The 22,230-nt window shown below is 39.9% G+C and overlaps 1 protein-coding gene across 1 annotated transcript in view; it reads right to left on the bottom strand.

Moving 5' to 3' along the window:
• Positions 1 to 12,105, bottom strand: part of MYO3A (myosin IIIA) — a 112,528-nt gene extending 100,423 nt beyond the window's left edge. Inside the window, exons 1-2 of the mRNA XM_035890151.1 lie at positions 11,935 to 12,105; positions 7,577 to 7,711 (exon numbers count right to left, since the gene is read on the bottom strand). Of these exons, the coding sequence (XP_035746044.1) occupies positions 7,577 to 7,711; positions 11,935 to 12,102 (303 nt within the window). The 5' untranslated portion in view covers positions 12,103 to 12,105. The remainder of the gene's footprint in view (positions 1 to 7,576; positions 7,712 to 11,934) is intronic.
• Between the last annotated feature and the right edge of the window lie 10,125 nt (positions 12,106 to 22,230).

Here is a 22,230-nt window from a genome sequence, read left to right as displayed (position 1 = left end):
TTTGTAGCAAACCATACTGCAACCTAGAATTACACTGTTAGTATCTCAACTGCCCAGCTGAAAAAAAATCTCCCTTCCCCAACGCAACTGGACCTGCTGAGATTGATGTTTCTTTAGATGCATAACTATACTTCACAGGTAGGACATTCTACAACAGAGCAGAGGATTTCTTCTTCTTAAAAAAAAAGTGAATTACACCACATATTAGAATTACATGTGATGCTGAAAAAGCAACATGATCAGAAACTCTTCCGTGAAGGATCCAAAACTGTTAGCCACACAAGATTTGGGCATTAATTATACTAATTTTTCTCTATCTGACACATATGTAAATTGTGCTGTCACTTTTCATTTATGAATCTGTGAGGAAAATTTATGCATCTTTCATGAATTCTAGGGCTGTCTCTGTGACCACAGTTAGTATTTGCAAACATCTGGAAGCATCTGATTTGCTAAACTTCTCTCTCCAAACAGCAGCTACAACAGTGCAACAGCACAGCAGACCCACTCCAGGCCAGATGCAGCAGTGCAGAGGCACTTAATTCAGCATTCTTAATTTTACCCAGGAGTTACTGCAACACCTTCTTCTCATGGTCTTGGGGAATTCTTATCCCTAACTGGCCACCGCTGACCATGCCACTCTTCCCTTGAACCCTCACGCTGCTGCGCTTTCTCAATCACATCAGATATGAGCTACTTACTTTTACTGTCAGGATCCATAGCAGTCCTAATACCTTTCCTTAGGCAGCAACAGATCTACTCCTATCCTTGATCAACTCACAGTGCTGGCATCCATCACCGGCCAACTGTAGGCATAACGTGTTTTCCTTTCTGCTTTGAAGGAGCAGCCAAAATAAACAGAAAACCACACTGCTATCCTCCTTTAAATCCTCCTTAATAACTCTCCTGTGCTGCAGCGCTGACAAATGCTTGCAGCTGCTCGAGATCACAACTGACTTCTGTTATCCCCTTGGTCCTCCATTTCCAAATCCATTTGTTCTATTTGGCTTAAGGCTTTGGTTTAAGCTCCATTCTATAAAGGCTCACTTTTAGGATTGGAAAGGAGTGAGTAATTGATACTCTATGCGTTGTGCTGGGCTCTCCATCTCTGGGCAAATTCAAGGATGGCATTTCTTCTAAAGGTTCTGTACAAAACCAGAACGGACTTATATCAGGGGATCTCAGCTTGTTATATACTCAGGATATGTAAGTGACTCACCAGACAACTGCAGCTGCCCTTGTAATCGATAATTGAGTAGGAACGACACTGGTTTGCTACCCTGTGCTTACCACACAGCAACAGCCTTTGTCAGATAGGTTCTCTCACAGTTCTTACCCTGTTACAAGCATTTTGGCCAGTTGTGCAAGCGTTCCCAGGCCAGGCAAGCCACCAGAAGTGATCCAGTAGCAATGGACTGCCATTACCCGAGTACAGCAGGTTGGCAGTTTGGTATACTGGCACTTTATTCCTTTTTTTCATATGGGGCTACAGTGTCCTCACTCAGATTAAATGGAATCCACACCATGGGTTTGTACCTTGTCTATGCTTGCAAAGAGAAGACCAGGTGAACTGAAGCACTACAATTTTCTGTGTTCTAGTTCAATTCAAACTGCTGAGAGCTTCTATTTACTGGGTTTAATGGTTTTGTTCTTTCTGAAAAAAGCAACACAAATAGAAGCATCCCAAGGATTCAGAAAGATAATTTAGATATTTGTGCATTTACATTTTTTCCTCCTGCTGTTAACTTTAACAGATCAAAGTTAAGTAACAAATTCAAATCACTTCAGGCAAATTTTAAATTAGCAGATGTAGCTGCCAACTGGATCACAATAATCCTTCATGATAATCTTTCTATAATTCTTTTGAGTTACCAGTGCCCGGTTAGCAGGTTCAATTAACATCAAGAAACATCCAGAAGACTGAACTCAGAGTATACCACTTTGCCTGCAACAATGTAGAATGATACAAGTTATTTAACGTATTTATTTTCCCACGTTAGAAGGTTGAGGGAATGGAAAAGTCTAACATGTCACTTCTTTAGAGAAGCAGGTTCCAAGCGCAAGCTATTCTACACTTTCACTTGATTTCTCTGATGAAGATTACACTAGAACAAGAAAAGGTTCTACACAACGATGAATCAGGTTCATTTCAGTCTGGACTGCGCATAACCAGCACCTGTACAGATTGCACAAGCTACTCAAATATTGTTTGTGAAAGTAATTTTTAAGTACCTGGTCAGAAAACAGAGCTTGCAGTCCACTGCAAATTGTAACATATTCCTTTTCAAATGGACACGATTCTAAATTTCTTACCACATACTGAAAAATACTTTGATTTGGAAATGTTTCATAATGCTGAATGTGGAATATTATATGTAGCAATAAGTACACAATAATGACAAAAAAAATAAAATTACATGCTCTAAGACGAGAACGTATAGCATGACAGTATCGTCATCAGGTTTACTGTGTCCATAAATGGATACTAAATAGAATAGTCTGAGACATCCTTAATACAACAATCATGGTTGCTGGAGAGTATGAGGGAAATAGGACTGCAAAAATCAGACGGACTCTTCCTAAATAGCATCTTCTAGTGCCACCACAGGAGACAGAATGCTGTGCTGCGTGGACCATTGGTCTAACTCAGCAGGGCACTGCAAATGTTCTTGAAATGTTCACATACACACTCGGAGAACGAAAACACCTAAAAAGAATGCTTTGACAGTTGTCTTGACATTCAGCACAAATGGATTTATGTCTATAACTTCCTGTCAATTCCCTCCACCTCTCCAGAAATGGACATACACCTCTCAAAAAATGCAGAGGTTTCTACAAAACACTTTGATATTACAAAACTGTATTTTTGGATGGAGTGACTTCCCACCTAAACTTTTTTTTCCTACCAAGCTAAGTTTGGACTCCTCAAAACAAAATATTTTTTTTTTTTTTACTGTAAGAATAAAGGATGTTCCCTCTATTTCCTAAGAATAAAAATATAGTGAGAATGATAAAATATACTAGCTTACTTACGTGACTCACAAACCCAAATCTATCTCAAATATGGCATGTATAACTATGTGTCTTTTGAAAATGGACTGAGAAGCTTCTAAAAGTTCTACCTGATCTGTGTAAGAAATGAACTATAGAAATATGTTGCATTATGATTCTTGGCCTCTGGCTTACAGTAGCAAGTAAAAGCGGTGTGAGACCTACCATTTACCTTGCTGTGGTATTGTCAGCCTTCATTCAGTCTTGACTAGGTTGTTCTTTGCAGCAGATCTCAGGCAAAGCCTCTGCCACTTGTTCTCACCTGCCCTTGACCTACATGCTCACCTGTAGGGCCTGATATGATTTACCTCACTGCTCCATCTTCTATCAGCTGATTTCCAGCTATCTTGGATCTAGTCCCTTTTCTAGAGCAGAAAGAACTGGGCTATAGCACACCCTGCCTTAGCTGTGTCATCACGTTGATGTCTGCTGACATGAAACCGCTAAGCTGATTCATACCGTATATAATACTCAGTGGTTTCTTTTCAACACAGACTCAACAGGCCAATTTCTCCTGCCTGCATCTCTGGACACATGTGACAAGGCTTAATACACCTGACAAGAATCCTCCCTCCAGCAATATTCTTTATTATAAATGTGATTAGAACAGCATCCACACAGGGGTAGATGTTCAGCCTACCTGAGTGCAGCCTACAGAGAGAAGGGCATTTCTGAACTGTGAGTCAAGAGTATTGTTATTCCATACAGATGTATTCCTGTTTCACATTCATTCCCACGTGCGGTTTCCTTAAAAATGCTGAATGGAGAAAGTTAGGTTCCTTTATTATCAAAAAATGCTAATGATGCTAAAAGCCCTCTTATTACTAGTTTTCCTCTAGTTTTTAATTACTTGTTAAAATTCATATTCTATACTAGTCTCAGATTTAGGTCCTTATGTGTTAAGATGAACACAACATACTAACTTTGCATTTCTCCTACAAATACTGTACCAGAGTGTGACACGTAGAAGTGTGTTATGCAAAAAAGTTGTTTATTTTTCCAAGTAATCATTATGCATGTTTTTTAACTGATTAGATCTACACTAAAAGGCTAAATTGAAGTATGAGTTTGACTATGTATCTCTTGGTACTTTCTTATACCCAAAAAATATTTATTTTAACATAAAAAAATGAATGAACAATAGCTCCTACTCTCTCAGACGCATACTTCCAGCTCACAGCACTGCACCTTCACAATGGTTTACAAGATCAGTTAGGTAATCTGCAAATTAGCACAAAGATAGAGAAATACAACAAAGAAAATGAAATCCAAGTGTTCAGTAGAAAATGAGGAATTTTACTTCAAATTGGAAAAAAGATTTTCTGTGAAGGCATGTGCTATTAAGCAATTATTAAGTGTAGAGATTCAGAAGAAATGTCATGTTTACCCAGGACTATTTTGTAACAGATCATTTCCATCATTCTGAAGCAACTGGTTTTGGCTTCTATAGACATAGAAACTGTCAGATGACCCACACCAATAGATCAGCTCCAAATTCCATTTAGTTGTAGGTATATGTTTCTTGATAGTAATCTGGTTTAATGATTTCTAGTCCAAGGACTAGTCTAGTCATTGTGAACATCCAGTGCCTCACTGCTGGCACATGCCTTAGAGTGAGCTGCAAATGAAAGTGTCAATTTAAGTTAAAAATGGAATGGCCAACTATCTTGTCCGAGAAATTGAGAGTACAGGTTTAACAGGTACCAAATCATGTAAGAATAGATTCATTCTGAAAAACAGATGGAAAGTGGTGCAGAATATTTCACACCAAGACTGCAAAGATCTCATCATAAACCCATCCAAGGCCTTTTCCAGTATTCAGAATGGGTGGTAACATATGAGGTCTGACAATTTTATGATAATCCAAGTATTCAGGACTAAAATCTCTCAAGTACGCTTTACAATATTGTAGGATAGTCTTTTTAGCTACTTGGCCTCAAAACCATACCTCAGCCACTTACCTTAGGCTAGTTAAAACCTGATTACCTTCTTTTCCCCCAAATCCAACATGATCAAGTGCAATACAAAACAGCTACCAAAAACGATGGCCTACATCAAAAATTATCACATTATATATATCTTAAAAAGGTGTAAGAATTTAACAGTACAGTGCATATAACCAAAGCTAAACACTGAATTAGGAGGAAAGAAACCTGGCAACAGTCTTTCTTTCCAGACTGACTTTCTGTTGATAGATTGCATGGGACATGTCTTAGAGAGCTGAGGATTTTTTCTCTCTAGGAAAAAATGATTTAATAACAACTACATATACAGATTCAAGCACTCCACAGAGTAACTTTGTTGGTAAACTACAGCGGTGACTCTAAGCCCATTACTAAATGCTGAGTTTTGCCATCTATCACAACCCATTCCTAGTAGAATTTGAGAAACTTTCCCTCCCAAACCTCCTGCCTACAGATCCCATCACAGAACGCAAAAGCAGAGCAGAGCAACAAGCTCTGCTTTCAATGCCCCACTGCTCCCGTAAGCTCCAGAATACTACAGTGCACAACAGTCTGCATTTGATTCTCTACTTTTCCTTCTGGACATCATTTTGCATTCAGATACCACAGAAGCTGCTTCAGATGATGTCCTTCCAGTCTTTGGGAACATATCAACAGGCTAGATGCTGACTTCAAATGGTCCATCTTCATTTCAGAGGATCATACAGAATTTGCAGGAATTAGTTGATAGCTTTTTTGAGAAGAGATGAGAAAGATCTCCTCCTTGATATCAAACTCTGCAAATCTACGTTTCAAGACTGGATTCCCCTCTTCAGGAGAAGCAACAGTTCTGAGGTGAAAATGCTCTTTTATGCTAAAATAAATTAAAAAAATCCCAACCAAAACCAAAGCAATAGAAACAGAGGTCTCTGTAAGCTAAAGACTAATCACCACCTTTATGAATTTAGACACCACCATATTGTTAAAAAACAACCCCAACAAAACAGCATGAAGATGATGAAGATATCTCCATTCTTATAAACGGTAGGACACCTAAATAGCTACTGCGAAAACCAAACTGCAACAGATCCATAAAGCTGCACACAAGCTGAAAGGAAGGTGACACTTCACCAGAGGAATCTGTTCCATGACAGTTTTCTTTCACAGATACTTTTATTAAAAGGAAAGCTTCACCAAAGTCACCACTGGAATTTATTTCTCTATGTATGCATATCTACACATACACAGACCAACTGAAATCCACTGCATTCATGGATCTACATGCAGTGACAGAAGCATCCAAGACTATTCCACACACTCCATACTAGCACTTGCACATATACAGCTTGGCATGCAAAGACTAAATATAAAACTTATATTCCAGATGTAGGCTTGTGTTTTTCACATTAAGAAAATAAATCCATGTGAAATATAAAAGTTAAAATATAAACACTTGACTATTTCCTCACAGTCTCTTCCATTCTGGCTGTTTGGCATCCATCCTTTACAGGCCAGGAGTTTCACAGATGGCGTTTCAAATGCCCAGCAGACACAACAGAAGTTATATTTTCAAAGATGCTCACCACACAAAGAGCTGACATGTCTTCTGATGTCAGTCTAACCTAATAATTTATTATGAATTCCAATGCAAACTATTCTTAAAAACACCTTCCCAATGCAAGTCAGAACTATTTGGAAAGGTTCTTAGAATGTAAGCATTTTTTAGAGTTTGTTTCCAGGATTAGTTACCATTGTATCATTGAGATATTTGGCAGGAGATTTGTATTGACTTAGCTGACAAATTATAGAATACAAGCAATTCTTCAATCTCAACCTTATCAAACACTGATCAAACACCAGCAAGACCCTTGATTGTTATGAAAGGACACCATCCCCGTCAGAGACATTCTTCATTTTCCTCTGGGGAGAGGAGAAAGTTTTTTGCAGAATAGATTATAGTGAATCTATGAAAACAGTAACGATCAAGCTCTTTGCTCCCAGATTGGTCAAAACCAAAGACTGAAACACACAAATTATAGGCCTTACCTTGCTCTCACTCCATTTTCAGAAATCCTGCTGCTTTCAATGGTATTTGGGCAGTACCCTGTGTTTATTGGCTTATTTTTCTATTTGTGCATTTACTTTCACAAAAAAAGCAATTCAATTAATTAATTTCTACAATTCCATTTAGAAAAAAAATCATCATAGTGGTTTCTTTATTATGTCATTTCTTAGTCATACTTAAAGAAATGCTACAAGAGGAAGATTCCCATGATAAAGTCTTTCACCAAAGAAAGATTTTAGGTAGCACAACCTATGAAGTCCTATGAGAATGTATATCCTAATTCTGAAGGCACAGCATTATCAGTATAATATCAAAATAAGAATGCTGAACTCAGAGCAGACCATTAATTCAGAACACTGAAAAGACTAAATAACAGCATTTATCACTTCATATGCAGCCACTCCAACAGAAAACATCAGAAAACATCAGACAAATTACTTGCATCTCATTCATTGAGTTTATACTCAACATAGGAATGCTAACTGGAAAAAAACTCTTATTTTTCTGAATTATTTACCTCAAGGACTAGCCAAAGCTGGTCTCCATTTTTCACATCTTTCTTATAGTACATGCCGTAGAATTTTACGACATTGGGATGATCAGAGAGCGCTTTCAAAATGTTGTACTCTGCTTCAATTTCTTCATCAATATCCTAGTGTCACAAATGGGAAAAAAATAGCGATTAATAAATAAATAATGATAGCCATTTAAAAACCCAACTCATAGCATTTTCTGGCCATTCAAATGTAGTTTGAAATAATGCAAAGAAAAAAACCCAAACAGAACATGAATGTACCATTTGCATGGCTACAAAGCTTGGTTCTGTTTACTCAATGCAAAACAGTCATCTGTTTTTTTACCTGGTCTTTATCAATTTCAACTAATGAATGCACCAGGTATGACAGACCAGCCCTCAGGAGAATGGGGAAGGAGCATTTCAAGGCACAGCCAGTGCAACCTCCAAGTGGGTAGGTATGCAGATGCCTCAGGAAGTCACTTCTCTAGTCTCAAGGGTATCCCCAGCCTAGAGATGGTGCAGCTGGAATTGTCTCTCTGCCCCTCTGTGCACAAACAAGTATGACTGCAGCCACATATTAACTCATTTATCACCCCACTTTCTAGAATCACCTGGGAATTTTTCTCATTTTCTGCTATCATAGAAATTGGTGACATCCATGATCTCTCTGGCTTCTCCTGCTGAGCTATAAGAGTTGTGGCTTTTTGTCAGTCTTGCATTACAGACCTTGGGTTTCTTACACAGTGAGGGAAATCCATTTGGAGATGAGAGATGAGGACAAGTTTTGCCAACACATGCACCAGGAGCTGTACAAGCCCTTTCAGACCAAACACGGATGCTAGCAATGGTGGGCACCCCTTCCACCTACGCACTGGAATTGCTCATTGAGGGACACTAACTGTGTTTTAGTCATGCTGAGAAAATATTCAATCCATCCTGACCACAGGTCAAGGCAGAATAGCTGCAGTCATTTCCCCCCATTGTTTAGATCTCAAAAAAATGTTAGCATAGTTTCCAGATTTAAAACATTTTAAATACAATTTGCTTTTCACACCCACCGCAAAAGAAATAGAAATGAAAAATGAATTCTAGAGGAAGGCTACCTTCTCCAGCATCCATATGAATGGATTTATCTCAGTGAAAAGCACCTACTCAGGGACGAAAAAGTGTCTCACCACTGCCAAACAGAAGTGACCATGGCAAGAGAAAAGGGATGCTTTATATTCCCAGTGAATGACACTTCTTCTCATTTTGTTCACCACCAAAGGCATCTGCCCCTAGGAGGACTTTGCTCACTTGTTTCTTATACAGGTCTCTCCAATGCTAAATCCAACCCAAGTTCCTCATTTTAGCCTTTTGTCCTGAGCGGTCTCAAAGAACTTTGCCTGTCACCAGTATCTTCAGGAACTGGGCCATTAAACTTTCATATTGAGATTACAAGTATAAGTCTTCTCATAAGGAAGGGGTTTAGAGATTGTTTTATTGGAGTAGCTGAAAACCAGCAGAAATTTTCCTCTTTCAAATAAAGGAGGAACTTTAAGTTAATTTTCCCACAAGCACAACACAGAACACAGCCAATAAAAAAGAGATGCAAGGAAGGAAGAACAAACCAAGGCACTGAAGGTGGCAGAGGAAGGAAAGGGAAAGACTGGAAGATAAGAAGGGAGAAAATGCATCTGGCAAAAACAAAAAGACAGACCACAAAGCAAAAAAAACACATGAAAAAAACAAGGAGTCGAAAGCCAAAAAACTACACACAAAACATACAATAGCCCTGGCTGCCTTGGGGAAATTGGAAGAGAAAATTTGCCCACTGTCCTACTGTGATTTAATAGAGGTTTCTGTCTCCTGAGGGGTACTCAGTTTTTATGAGATTTTTACTATTATGAGGAGAAATGAAAAGAGAGAATTAAATGAATAGAATATTCATTCTGTGTATACTAGAAAGAAAAATATTTCTCTGCATTTTATGAAGGAAGAGAACTTGAAATATTTGGTTGAATTGAACATACTTACCTGCGTAAGAGAACCTCTTTTAGAAATGTTAGAGGCAATATTTTCATGTGAGCTTAGACATAGGATAATTTGGCCAAGAGTCCTTAAGTACAATGGTATTTACTTATAGCCCTGAGGACAAGACTAAGAGCATTCTCAGTTCCATCTTCATATATTCTCATTTCAACACCTTCACTTTCCTGTTTCAGTTTCAACACAAAGAATCTGAGAGCTCTAAAGAATTAGACATGAAATGCTTATTTCAGCCTCATATTAGCTATGATAATGTAGTTTCCCAGTTTAAGTTGGAAATATCAGTTAAACCAAGTGATATAAAACCACATTTTTTCTGCTTGTTTTTTCAGGCCACAAGTGGCACAATTCTGAAACCATCTTCAAAGAAAAAAATTATAAAATTTAAAGAAGAAAATACAGAAAGTATTTTTCTTCATTGCAATGGCTCCCTCTGCAGCCACTAATAATACTTTCAGTTTAAACAAAAAGAACTAGTTTATTGCTTTCACCCTATTTCTAATATAGGATTGTCATTCTAACAGTAACATGGAGGTACAGCAGCTACTCCAGACATTCTGTAAATAGGAGGGGGACAAGAATAATATTCTTAGAATAAAAAGGAGAATATATTCAGTTTAAAGATTCAAGTCTTGGAATGTGATGTTAACTGCATTACCGACTTCCAGTTTTTCATTCAAATAAGGAATCTGTTTTCATAAGTTATACCATTTCCCTTCTTCACTTTCTTATGTTGCATCTTTATCCATTGTATTTCTTCTGTTTTCTTCACGTTCTGTTCCCTTATCTTCTACTTAATCTATTTCTCTTTCCTCTAGCATCAGCTTTACTACCTCTTCTTTCTTCCTGTCATCATCCTTTATCCTTTTCCAACAACCTCCGAAGTGTACACAACATTGAAAGTTTCCCTGATGCCTTCAGTAACCCCTGCCATAGCCAGTTGCCACTTATGAATCATTCCTGAACGCTTGTGAAATAGATGAAAGCAGAAGCATTTCCTGCTGTGCAGGCATTTAGATGAACATCAACTGCAAGGAAGTCCTGCCTATTCATTGTAAGCACAAGAACCTTGTTTACAGAAAGCAACGGAGTCAAAAATAGAGTTTCCAATGCATTTGAATTCATCAAGATCCTTATCGCTTGGCTGCAAATCGTGTTTACTTTGGGAGAAGTATGTGATATTGAATTGAGATGAGCCTCCTTTTGTTGCTTTGAAAACATGATTAAAAAAAAGGTAGATCAACAAGAAATACAGGAAAGATAATGCAAGATGCTATGTTTTTACAAACACATTTCGTGGACTTACGGGCCATGGGATCATAATTTGACACTGTGATACACAAGGGTAGACAGAGCCCTGTGTGGCTGTGCAGGTCCAGACCTGCAGCGTTTCACACAGCATGACATGCCCTTCCCTTCCAGCCCAGAAGTCGTGCAATGGAAGCACGTGCATCACAACCCTCCTCTGGGGGTGCAAAAGATGAGCTCAAAGGGGCCACTTGAAACAGGACCAGCTCCTTGCCCATATTTTGTGGGTTACTGTTCTTGAGAAAAATCCCAAGCCACATGCAGCACCACTGAAGTTTATGGGATATGCTTTTCCAAACCGGACTAATGATCTTCCTTATTCTTTGGGCATTTATCTGCCACCCAACAAACATCAGTTATTGGGAACAAAAACATGCTCTGCAACAGACTATTTCCACCTCCCAGTCACCTGGTGCTTTGTATGTAGGAGCTATTGCTTTTGTATTTGTCATTTGAAAAGATGGATCCCTCTGTGATATCTACATATCTTGGCACATTCTGAAAATGCAGAACCAACAATAACAATAAAAATAAAGTATGCTATTTTATTTTTAAAGTAGGACTCATAGCATGTAACTCAGCTAAAAGCATGTACTCAAAATAGATGCTTGAAGGTACATCTAAAACACTTAAAAGCACGTAACTTTCTTACTGGCTAGTATGTAAAAAAAAAAAGAAAAGAGGAAAGGGAAGAACAGTAAAAATACAAGCAGCTAGGACTCGTGGTACTGAAAAGGAAAATCATCAGCTCTGCTTCTGAAAGTAAGAGATAAACAAGGGGGAATCAAAAGTTAAAGTAACAAGTTAAGGTATACTTCTGACTTCTACCATATGCAACCACTTCTAAGATCAGTTATGACAGGAAAAATGCATTGCTAGCTAGCCTGATACTTAGCAGGTTGAAGCAGTTTATTTCACTATCACTTCTAATGCAAATGATCCACCAAGATTAAAAGAAAAAAAGACTACATGAATTAACTTACAATTAAATAAGCATAAACCAAATAATTTAAGTAGCTTACGTGAACAGGATCCAAAATTTTGACTGCTGCTTTGCTGCCATTTTTCTTATTTAACACCTTGAAAACTTTTCCATACGTTCCTTTGCCAATAGTCTCAATTATTTCCCAGGTATCTGAAGGATCAGGAAAGCTATCAAATATTATTGTTTTCCCTGTCAACGGAAGCATCTCAAATGATGGCTCCTAGGAAAAAGAGATTCCAATGTTCACTCAACAGATGGTTAATAGCAATTGGTTTCCTACAAATGCGGATACACATTCCAGTCTCAAACACCAGAAATGTTTTTGCATGGAGTGTGCATGCACTGAAAGCACACTGAACAAGAAATGCTGCGCTTAATACAGGTACGTGCAGTCAACACAATATAAAATGAAGGGAAATTCAAATAATAATTTGAACTAATTTCAAGCTTGAGTGAAGTCAGTAGAAGCTTTCCCATGCACTTCAGTGAAACCATCATGTCACACTGGGATTTTTTTGGGGCAGGGGATTGGGAGTCAAGTTCATAAAATCCAAAAGAATTTGGCTCCATTAACAAGAATCAGGCAAGAAGAGGGAAAAAAAAAACAACCCACAAACCAAAACATGCTAAATAGTAGCATTAGGGTGTTCAAACTTTTACAGCAAATGGTCAGTTTTATAATCCTACTCTTACCATTTGAATTTTTATATAGATCTCACAAGGCCAAGCAGATCAAAGTGGCAGATGTTTTCACAATATTGTGGTCTTCTGACAGCCAAGTATTCACAGTCATGGAAAATGTGTTTACTGATGTACACTCATTAACAACTGTTACCTTTTACAATGATGGAATTGTATCCGTCACTGGCCAGGTTACACCTATGCCCTGGTGATGATGGATACAATTCACTTATGCATGCCTCCGCAGTGACTATCCAGCAGCTACAGTGGTAAAAACAAAGCACACACACACACCCCCGACAAACAACAACAAAACAGAACCCCCACCTTTACCCGTTGTGAAGAACAGCCAAAAACTCAGTGGAAATGTGTTAAAAATTAGATTCTCATATTCTTAATTGTAGAGCCAAGACTGAAAAAGAGAAGGGGCAGGGAAGAGGACAAACTCAAGCCCTTACTAAGTAAGCAAGCAGTAAATAAGTGAGCCAGCTACTGAGTGCTTAAGTCCTTCCTGAGCACAATATGCAGTAAACGAGACGGGTTTGGAGAGTCATTTTCATATACCCATTTTTTATAAAGTATTATATAAAAATATAAACAGACTACGGTGTAATTATTATTGGATTTTTTTATGTCAACAGCACAAACCTACACACATAAAGCATTTTATATGATATTATTCCAGTAACAGAAATTGCACCATGATACCATACTACTTTTTTTGATAATGAAGAAAGTGGCTTCAACTGCAGTTTCACCCTTGGCTTCCAGCATACTAGCCATACTTTCTTTATTCATCTGCTGATTCATATAACCATGTATATCCCACCACTCACGCAGCATGTATATCCACTATACAGCCAGTACATATACCGACTAGAAGCAACTGAAATAGACTGCTATGCAAACATATGTTGTATCAGCTCTTTCAATTATCTGATAAGCATACTGGCACATCACGTGTATCCAGGCTAATTTTCCACTGGATAATACAAGCTTGCCTGGGGAACACAGGGCTCAGGATTCTTCCCATCATTCTGCTCTTGGCTGATTAGCTCACTGATGAGTGAGAAGACAAGGTTTTCCTCTCTCTCCCCCTCTCCCCCCGCCTTTTTTTTTAATATATACTTGACTATTACCAACTTCTATACCCACTCATGCAGCAAAGTGGTGAAATATCCTCTTAACACCAGGAAACCTGCAGCAGTCTGTTGGGTACCAAGGACTGCAACCAATACTGGCCCACACCTTGATTTCAAGGGCTGTGGGAACAAAATGACCCAATTTTAGCTGCTACAATGAAATCTCCCTTAACATAAATCCAGGTTAAGGTCAAAGTAAAGATAGAGGATCAAGATCCAGAAACATGCAGCTGTAATACATAAATGCTCAAATTTCCATTCCAGATTCAAAATTTGCTTTTTCCTTCTGTCCAGAGTTCCCACTGGGATTCATATAGACACAACTCAACCAGGACATTGACTTGCAGTCTCTTCCTAAGGCATTCCTTTCCCACCTCATGCCTAATATTTAGCCATGCCCAGGGAGCTTTCACCACTTCCAGGCAAAGCTATTTCTTCTCCAGAAAATGAACACAAATGAGTTACAACTTTTTTTTTTTTTTTAAACTTTCTTTTTCTTTTGCCTAATACTGCTGAAATACAATTGCTCTGTTTTTTTCTAAACACTTTATATACATATATAAATGCTTTGTAATTAGCTCATAATTGGGATGACACAAAATAATAATCAAATTGGGGATGATAAAGGGATTAGGATTCATAATCCCAAACCCTTATTTTGACAGGTTCAGCAATGATGGAATTTCAAAATTTCTCTAGCTGAGCTTTAGTTTTCAGAGTTGAGGTTAACTATTTGTTTAAAGTTTTCATGGATACTCAATCCATTTTTTTGGGGAGAAAAAGAAGTAGAGAGCTATTAATGGACGCCTTCATAAGAACTGAGATGTCCAAATCACATTGGAGCCTGTCTACATACAAATTATTTTCTATAGAATATGTAGTATCCCATCAAAATCTAGGGCCTGCTATGTCCCACATTACAATATGCAGTAAGAGCCCCTGACCCAGGCAGTTTACAGTAGGAGATACGCAGGAGTTGAAGAAAGGAAGACTCATTTCCTCCCCTTCAAAGATGAGTACTTAACATGCAGGAATAAAAAGACCAGCTTCACATATTTAGTCTGTGCCAGAGCCAAGCAGGAAACTTTGGTACGTTGAATCTCCAAATATACCCTTAAGCAAAGGTCTGGCCCTCTATGCAGAGGTTTATACAGCAAGTAGAACATTCTAAGAAAAACCATGTACATCAAAACCTGCAGCTTCAGACAGCTTCCCAGGCTTCATTAACTTCCTATACATTAACAGAATGCAGCTGAAATTCATTGATGCCCAGTATCAGTTGCTTATTTGTCTGCTGAGACTGTACAAGGAGAACTGTTAAAGGGCTGAGGAAGCATGACCCTGCAGATGCGATTCGGCTGCCAGAGAAGAGTGCTGGAGACACTGTCATACGCTTGCATTTTCCTCTGCAGATCACACCAGTTGCACATCATCTTAAGAAAAGTCACCACGTATTTAACAATAATGCATTCAATAGCTGTTATACTTAGTTCAGTAATTCAAGTGCTATTCCAGAAAAAATTAATCACCCTAATCCTTTGTCTTTTGATTTACAGCTTCAAAATCATAACTTGAATAAGTTATATTGAACATCATATTTCCTCACTCCCCCCATGCTTAAGAACAAGCCCCTGCAAAAAAAATTGTTTAGCTTCCACTTCTATTATTAAAAACTATATTAAATAGAATTATTTCATTTCAAGTGTTCTGTTCTGGGTGATGAATAATGTTTTATTACATCTCGGTGGAGTTGAGAAAGCTGATAACGATTTAATCTCATATTTCAGCAATAAATTGGACTGTCTCTGGAAAACGTCTGGATGCCCAAACTACTGGGTAATTTATCATACCCCTCGCCATTAAAAACTTACTTTAAAACCCACAACTTACAACTTGATCCAAACTTCTGAGCTAGAAATGTACCCTTGAACCTCTATAAAAACCCTTTGAAATAATTCTGGAGTGCTCAGCATGAGTGTTCATTCCACTCCTGCTCAGATTTTGGGTAGCCCGGCTCCTGCTAAAGCCTGATATATGCTGGGAGCAGCACCATTAGGTCAAAGCGAGAGTAGGCCAGAAAGAGCTAAAGGCTTTCCTGCTTCCTGGGTGATACAGGGGACACCCGCACCGTGATGGAGGAGGAAGGATGAGCACACTCACCCCTGCCTGGGTAACTTACATCTTTTTTTTTTTTTTTTTTTTTCTCATAAGTGCACAAATCAAGAGTTATGGGTTCTAAGTTATGAAACTTTAGGGCTTGAATGGTGAATAAATGAATTCAGGTAACAGACTAGTCTGGGCAAAAGGGGATTGAGCCCCTGTTTCTTGTTTATGTTTGTTGTATTTCTTAATGAGCTCATGAAATAAGCTTTAAATCACAGAGTACGTTGTCCTGTAAATTTGAGAGATCCAAATGGACCATGACATTTTATTGGTGTCAGAAGTGGGATCTCTCTTGGACATGTTCTGTTAGCAAGCACAAGCTGGTTGCCCTGCCTGTTGAGGCAATAGGTTTGGTGTCAGTATAAAGATATTGTCTGTGTATCTGTTTGTCTGTGCCATGGTGAAGAATGAAAAAACAGACACTGAGTAGCAACAACTGCGAGAAAAATTTGAGGAAGGGGTGGCAAAATCCCAAGTGGGATTTGTCCTGGGTCAAGAGCCACTGCACAAATGCTGATAATATTTGACAGGAGTTTGCCACATGGCGGACTTCTTTTAAGTTTAAGAAGGGAAAAGGGAAAGATGCTATGTGCTGGCTACTAGGCAGTTGTCTTAGAGTAGCAACGGATATGATTAATGAGTTGAAAGGGGAAAATGTACGGTTGAAAAAGGAAAATGAGGAAAAGGTAAATGAAAAGAATACTTGGGAAGCAAAGTGTAAGCAATTAGAAATGCAAAATAAGACTGCTTGAGCCAACACTTCAGCCCCAGATAACTACGGAAGCTAAAAAGAGTGCAGGAGAAGGTTGCTGGAACAATATAGTAGACCCAGTTAAAGTTTACTGTGCCATGTTTAATGGCTGGGATGAGGATATCTGGAAATAAGACCAGCATCCCCTCCTCCCAGGGCAAGGTGATAACAAGGATGATCCCCTACCCTTGCACCAGTAATCAAGACTGAACAACAGAGCATGCCTGTGGGGGCATAAAACCCACCTCCCTCCACAACTACTGCAGGATTTACTGCCCTAGAGTGAAGAGATCTGCAAGAGCAATACCGAGCTAACCCAGGGGAAACACCCATGGACTGGCTAGTCCGGATCTGGACAGCTGGAGCCAACCAGCTCCACCTTGACCCAGCTGAAGCTCAATCATTATCATTAGGTCCAGGAATAGTGTTAGATACCACAGGGCCAAACATTACCAGTCCATTATGGATTTGTGCTTTGTGCTGGGGACACATTCTCCATCCCACTGACTGTGGGGTGAAAACATGTGGTCATGGAAGCCCACAGGCAGCCTGCAAACCACCCTGCTGAAAACTGTGATTTCAGTTGAATTAGAAGGACCAGCACCTGTAGCCCTGGGTGCCAGACAACCCCCTCCCACAGAACCACATGCCTGAGAGGTGACTTGTGAGCCTGTACACTTCTGACTGATAGTAAAGTTGGCAGCCGATAACAAGTGGTGTTTCCCAGGGCTCAGTACTGGGGCCATTTCTGTTTAATATCTTTATCAATGATCTGGACGAGGGGATCGAGTGCACCCTCAGCAAATTTGCAGATGACACCAAGCTGGGTGGAAGTGTTGATCTGCTTGAGGGTAGGAAGCTCTACAGAGGGACCTGGACAGGCTGGATCCATGGGGCAAGGCCACTTGTGTGAGGTTCAACAAGGCCCAGTTCTGGGTCCTGCACTTGGGTCACAACAGCCCCATGCAACGCTACAGGCTTGGGGAAGAGTGGCTGGAAAGCTGCATGGAGGAAAAGGACCTGGGGGTACTGGCCGACAGCTGGCTGAATATGAGCCAGCAGTGTGCCCAGGTGGCCAAGAAGGCCAATGGCATCCTGGCTTGTATCAGGAACAGTGTGACCAGCAGGAGTGGGGAAGCGATTGTACTCAGCACTGTACTCAGCACTGGTGAGGCCACACCTCTAATGCTGTGTTCAGTTTTGGGCCCCTCCCTACAAGAAGGACATTGAGGTGCTGGAGCGTGTCCAAAGAAGGGCAACAAAGCTGGTGAGGGGTCTGGAGCACAAATCTTAGAAAGAGCAGCTGAGGGAACTGGGGTTGTTTAGCCTGGAGAAGAGGAGGCTGAGGGGAGACCTTATCACCCTCTACAACTGCCTGACAGGAGGCTGTAGTGAGGTGGGGGTTGGTCCCTTCTCCCCAGTAAAAGCAATAGGACAAGAGGAAACAGCCTCAAGTTGCACCAGGGCAGGTTTAGATTGGATATTAGGAAAAATTTCTTCACTGAAAGCGTTGTCAAGCATTGGAACAGGCTGCCCAGGGGGGTGGTTGAGTCCCCATCCCTGCAGATATTTAAAAGACATGTGGATGTGATGCTTAGGGACATGGTTTAGTGGTGGATTGGCATTTAAGTTTACAGTTGGACCTGATGATATTAAAGGTCTTTTCCAACCTAAACAATTCTATGATTCTAAAGGGAGCTGAGGGAGCATTGAAATCTTTTACTTTAGCCATTAAGACAAGCTTAAATGGTATTCCTTTCCAAGGCATCCTTCAATGTATGCTAGCAGATTTACCACTGTATGCCCCACAGGATAAGAACCAGGTGAGAACCTCAGCTAAAGTAACAGAAAAGTGACAGCCTGTCTCCACACAAAAGACAAAAGCAAAAAGGAGAAAGTGGAAAATGCATTCAGTTACTACTGAGTGTAAGAGATTATGGAAATCATGTTTAGAGAAGGGGCACTCTCCAAGTCAGTTAAATGGGCTGCCAACTCCTGTTCTACGGCAACTGGCCGGGTTTCCCTATTCAGTTCAAAACACACCTACTGAGGTCTTCTTTGATCTCTTTTATTTGTCCACATCTCTCCCCCCTTTCCATTGCAAACACTACTTGTACTTAACCAGACAGCTTCTGCACATATCCTACTCTATAATTTGCCAGACATCCTCACACATGTCACAGGAGGTGGATGTCAGGAGCCAGCAACACTGGCTTACATTGCCTACTGGGTCTGTTACCTCTGTGGAGGTGACACTTGCACTCCTTCAGATTCTGAAACTTAAACCTCTTGCCTAATGGATGCCAGAAAAATAATCACCCCCCCAAAAAAAATAAAAGGAAAAAAAGAAAGAAACAAAAAGAAATTGCAGGCAATGTCCATGTAGAGACTGCTGAGGCTTGTTATATCAAAGAAGAAAAAACACTTCCAACCTCGCTTTTTCACCACTTGATGCCTTTATCCAATATCTAGTTTGTAAGCTCTTTGGTCTGGTACTGATCACAAGTCACAGTGGGTCCCTGAAATACTTAATGCAATAGCACAGTAAAATCCCACAACACATTTCCTCTTATTCCATGAGTTTAGGCCACACTGACAAGTACTTAATAAGGAAGTTAAAGGTTGCTGCATGGTTTTCTTAAGACAAGCCAAGAGCATGAGGCTACAATACGCCATTCATCACACTAACACCTAGCTCTTTCTGGATAAATGTCCAAATAATTTGATTGTTCAACCATGAACATGGATTGCAGCTCAGATCCTGAGCTAGTATAAATGTGGCTGTAATGAGCCATTTATGCAGCACACTAGCTCACCCATCATCCAAATCGTAAGTTTTGTTCTGGAAATTCCAATACCACCCTCACTTAATTCTGGGGGATATTTGGCCTCTGATATTGATGGTGATATAACCTGCATCTGAATGGGAACTACAGTCAAACCTAAGATCAGTGTCAGCAGATTGTCTAGTCTGGCAGTTAGTTAAAAACAAGTGTTTAGAACACAACTGGGTTTTTTACTTCATTTGTCAAAAGCTGAATACACTTAACATTATAACTTCACTCTAAAACAACCACAAAAATTTTTGCATTATTACATAATTTTTTAACTATCCTATTTGAACCATACTCTTTGACTGTACATCAGTTTGCTTACTACTTTCCACTCTATACATCCCCCAGTGTTCTCCCAGAAGTGAACAACTGTCCTTCCCATCTGCAATAAAATTTCCAGAGGAGGAAAAAAACCCCAAACTCTTTACCCACAGCTATGGTAAATGAAGAATAAAAACCAACAACCTTCTCTAACAGTCAGTCCACTTCTTTCACTATTGTGTACTTACACTAGTAAAAAAGACACAAGAGCTGGGATTCATCTAACTTGATATGTGTGCAATATACCTATTGGAACCTAAGCTACATACTATAATCCCATTTTAGCCAGTCAAAGCAATCAAAAATTGATTTACCTGACCTGGTTAGCATCTACCTTAGGATAAGACTTGCTCTCCAGACTCTATTAATTATACTGGCTAAGTTTCCGCTGACTACAACAGGAACCCAGTTACACAGTTTCAGAGGTAGACATATGAGGTAAAATGAATCCTATCCTACTTAACTGCTGGAAGTAAAGAGTTATAGCTTGACAACCAACAAAATGAACATCAGCTCCATGCTAGTCAGAGAAACGCAAGCCAGCTACATCTCATCACCTGAAAGGTGGAAGGCAACTCGGACATTGTCTGATGACACACGGAAAAAGCAAGAACCACGCAATGGCATTGCCAAGCAAACTTTGAACACAACAACCCTAAATTAATATAAATGCAGAAATAAACGGTCACTTTAAAGCATTTGGAGGCAAGAAGTGGTGCTAAATTTAGTTTAGTCTCAGACAATGTATTTCCTGGGCACAATTCAAAGTATATACATTAATCTTAGGGCTGCTCAAAAAATTGATCCATTTTTGAGGGCACTTTTTAGTGTTCACTCTCTGAAGGGCTGGGTAACTGCTTCTCCTGTTTCTAAAACCACTTTTCCTCTTTGCTGACTGTTATTCAGCAACAACTTTCCCAATGAAGCAAGACAGCTTTCAGAGAAACTTGATGCCTCTGGACTCCTTGACCTTCGTAAAACTTCTACATGCAGTAGAGAAACAGTACTGTGTGGTATCAGTACCTGATCTCCTTCTATTGATAAATGCATATTGGGTGTCTACACTGACATTTCATCTGCTGATTATTATTCAGCTGATCTTGACATTTCAACTTGCTGCAGATTGAACTGGCCAGCCCTGCTCATGGGAGGCTCCAGCTCTTCACTCTCTGAATGTTCTCAGAGGGCACTGCTGGAAGAGATCTACATCACTGTTAGGTTCCACCTTGGTTTTCTTCCATTCTTCCCCCCCATGCCCCGCAACAGTAGAAGTCCTATGGCATGCTGAGGTTTACAGTTCTCATGAAACTCCATCAGAGGAGGGTTTCTTAAAGCAACAGGTTACAGAATCAGCAAGGGCTGTAAGCATTCCATTTAATCTCCTGCACAGGGGCTGCCCACTGGATGACAATCCTTCAGAGCTTAAACATGACATCACTACCGGAAGCCAATTTTTTGAAGCCAACCTTTAGTTATAGGAAGAAGGTATAAAAAGAACAAGGAAACAAAATGCTACATTTAATTACTGTAGTCCATTCTAAAAGCTCTGATATTCTGAAAACAAATGAGAGCTAAAGATTTTTGTGGTAATTGTAATCTAACAGAAAATACTTATGCAAGGGCACTACAATCATGAAAACAAGATTAATAACGGAAGGTGGAACGGTGTCATTATCAAATTGTATTTGGACCTTGTGCCACCAGAAGTAATGAACTGACATTAGCAATCCATGAAATGAATCTTATCCAGCTCATTTTGCGGCTCCCAGAAGAGAGACATTGCAAGTGATCAGAATAATTTTTCAATGACTACACACTAGATCAATATATTAGCAAAGAACTTCGCTTTCAAAGCTAAAGCATCACTCAATTTTCCTATTTTAACACAGTAAAACTTACAAGGCCATAAAATCAGTGCAGTGCGATCTCACTCCCTATTTCTCAGAACTTCTAACAGCAGTGAAGAGGCAACTCAAAATTAATTTAGCAGCTGTATCAACGAGCTTCGGGCAGGGTTTGAAATTAAGGTGATGCAGTCATTCGATAGCAAGACAAGGAAGGCATTAGACAACAGGCACATTTGCTAGCACAACATTAGCAGGCACGAAGTTAGGGGGTAGGAGCGTACATCGGGACGTTGCGGGCACGGTAGGGTTCCACGCGTGCCTTGCCGAGGCCCAGGGTCACGCCACAGGCCTGCACGGGTGGGCAGCGCTCGCCCGGCTCTGCGAGCGCCTGCAGCCAGCCTCGGCGCCCAGGCATCTCCCCTGAACACTCTACCTGCTTCCCTCACCCAGAAACTCACTCACAGAATAATAACAATTAAAAAAAAAAAATAAAAACGTAGAAAAAAGCAGCATTCACCCAGGGGCCTGAACGAGAGCGCCCAGGGGAGAGCGCCAGGGACACCCCGCACCCTCCACCCGCTCCCGAGCAGCCCC

Source organism: Egretta garzetta, unplaced genomic scaffold (assembly GCF_000687185.1).
Source record: "Egretta garzetta isolate BGI_Z169 unplaced genomic scaffold, ASM68718v1 scaffold142, whole genome shotgun sequence".
In the NCBI taxonomy this organism is placed as follows: Eukaryota; Metazoa; Chordata; class Aves; order Pelecaniformes; family Ardeidae; genus Egretta; species Egretta garzetta.
Note: the sequence above shows the minus strand (reverse complement) of the source record. Positions and strands in the feature narration are given on the sequence as shown.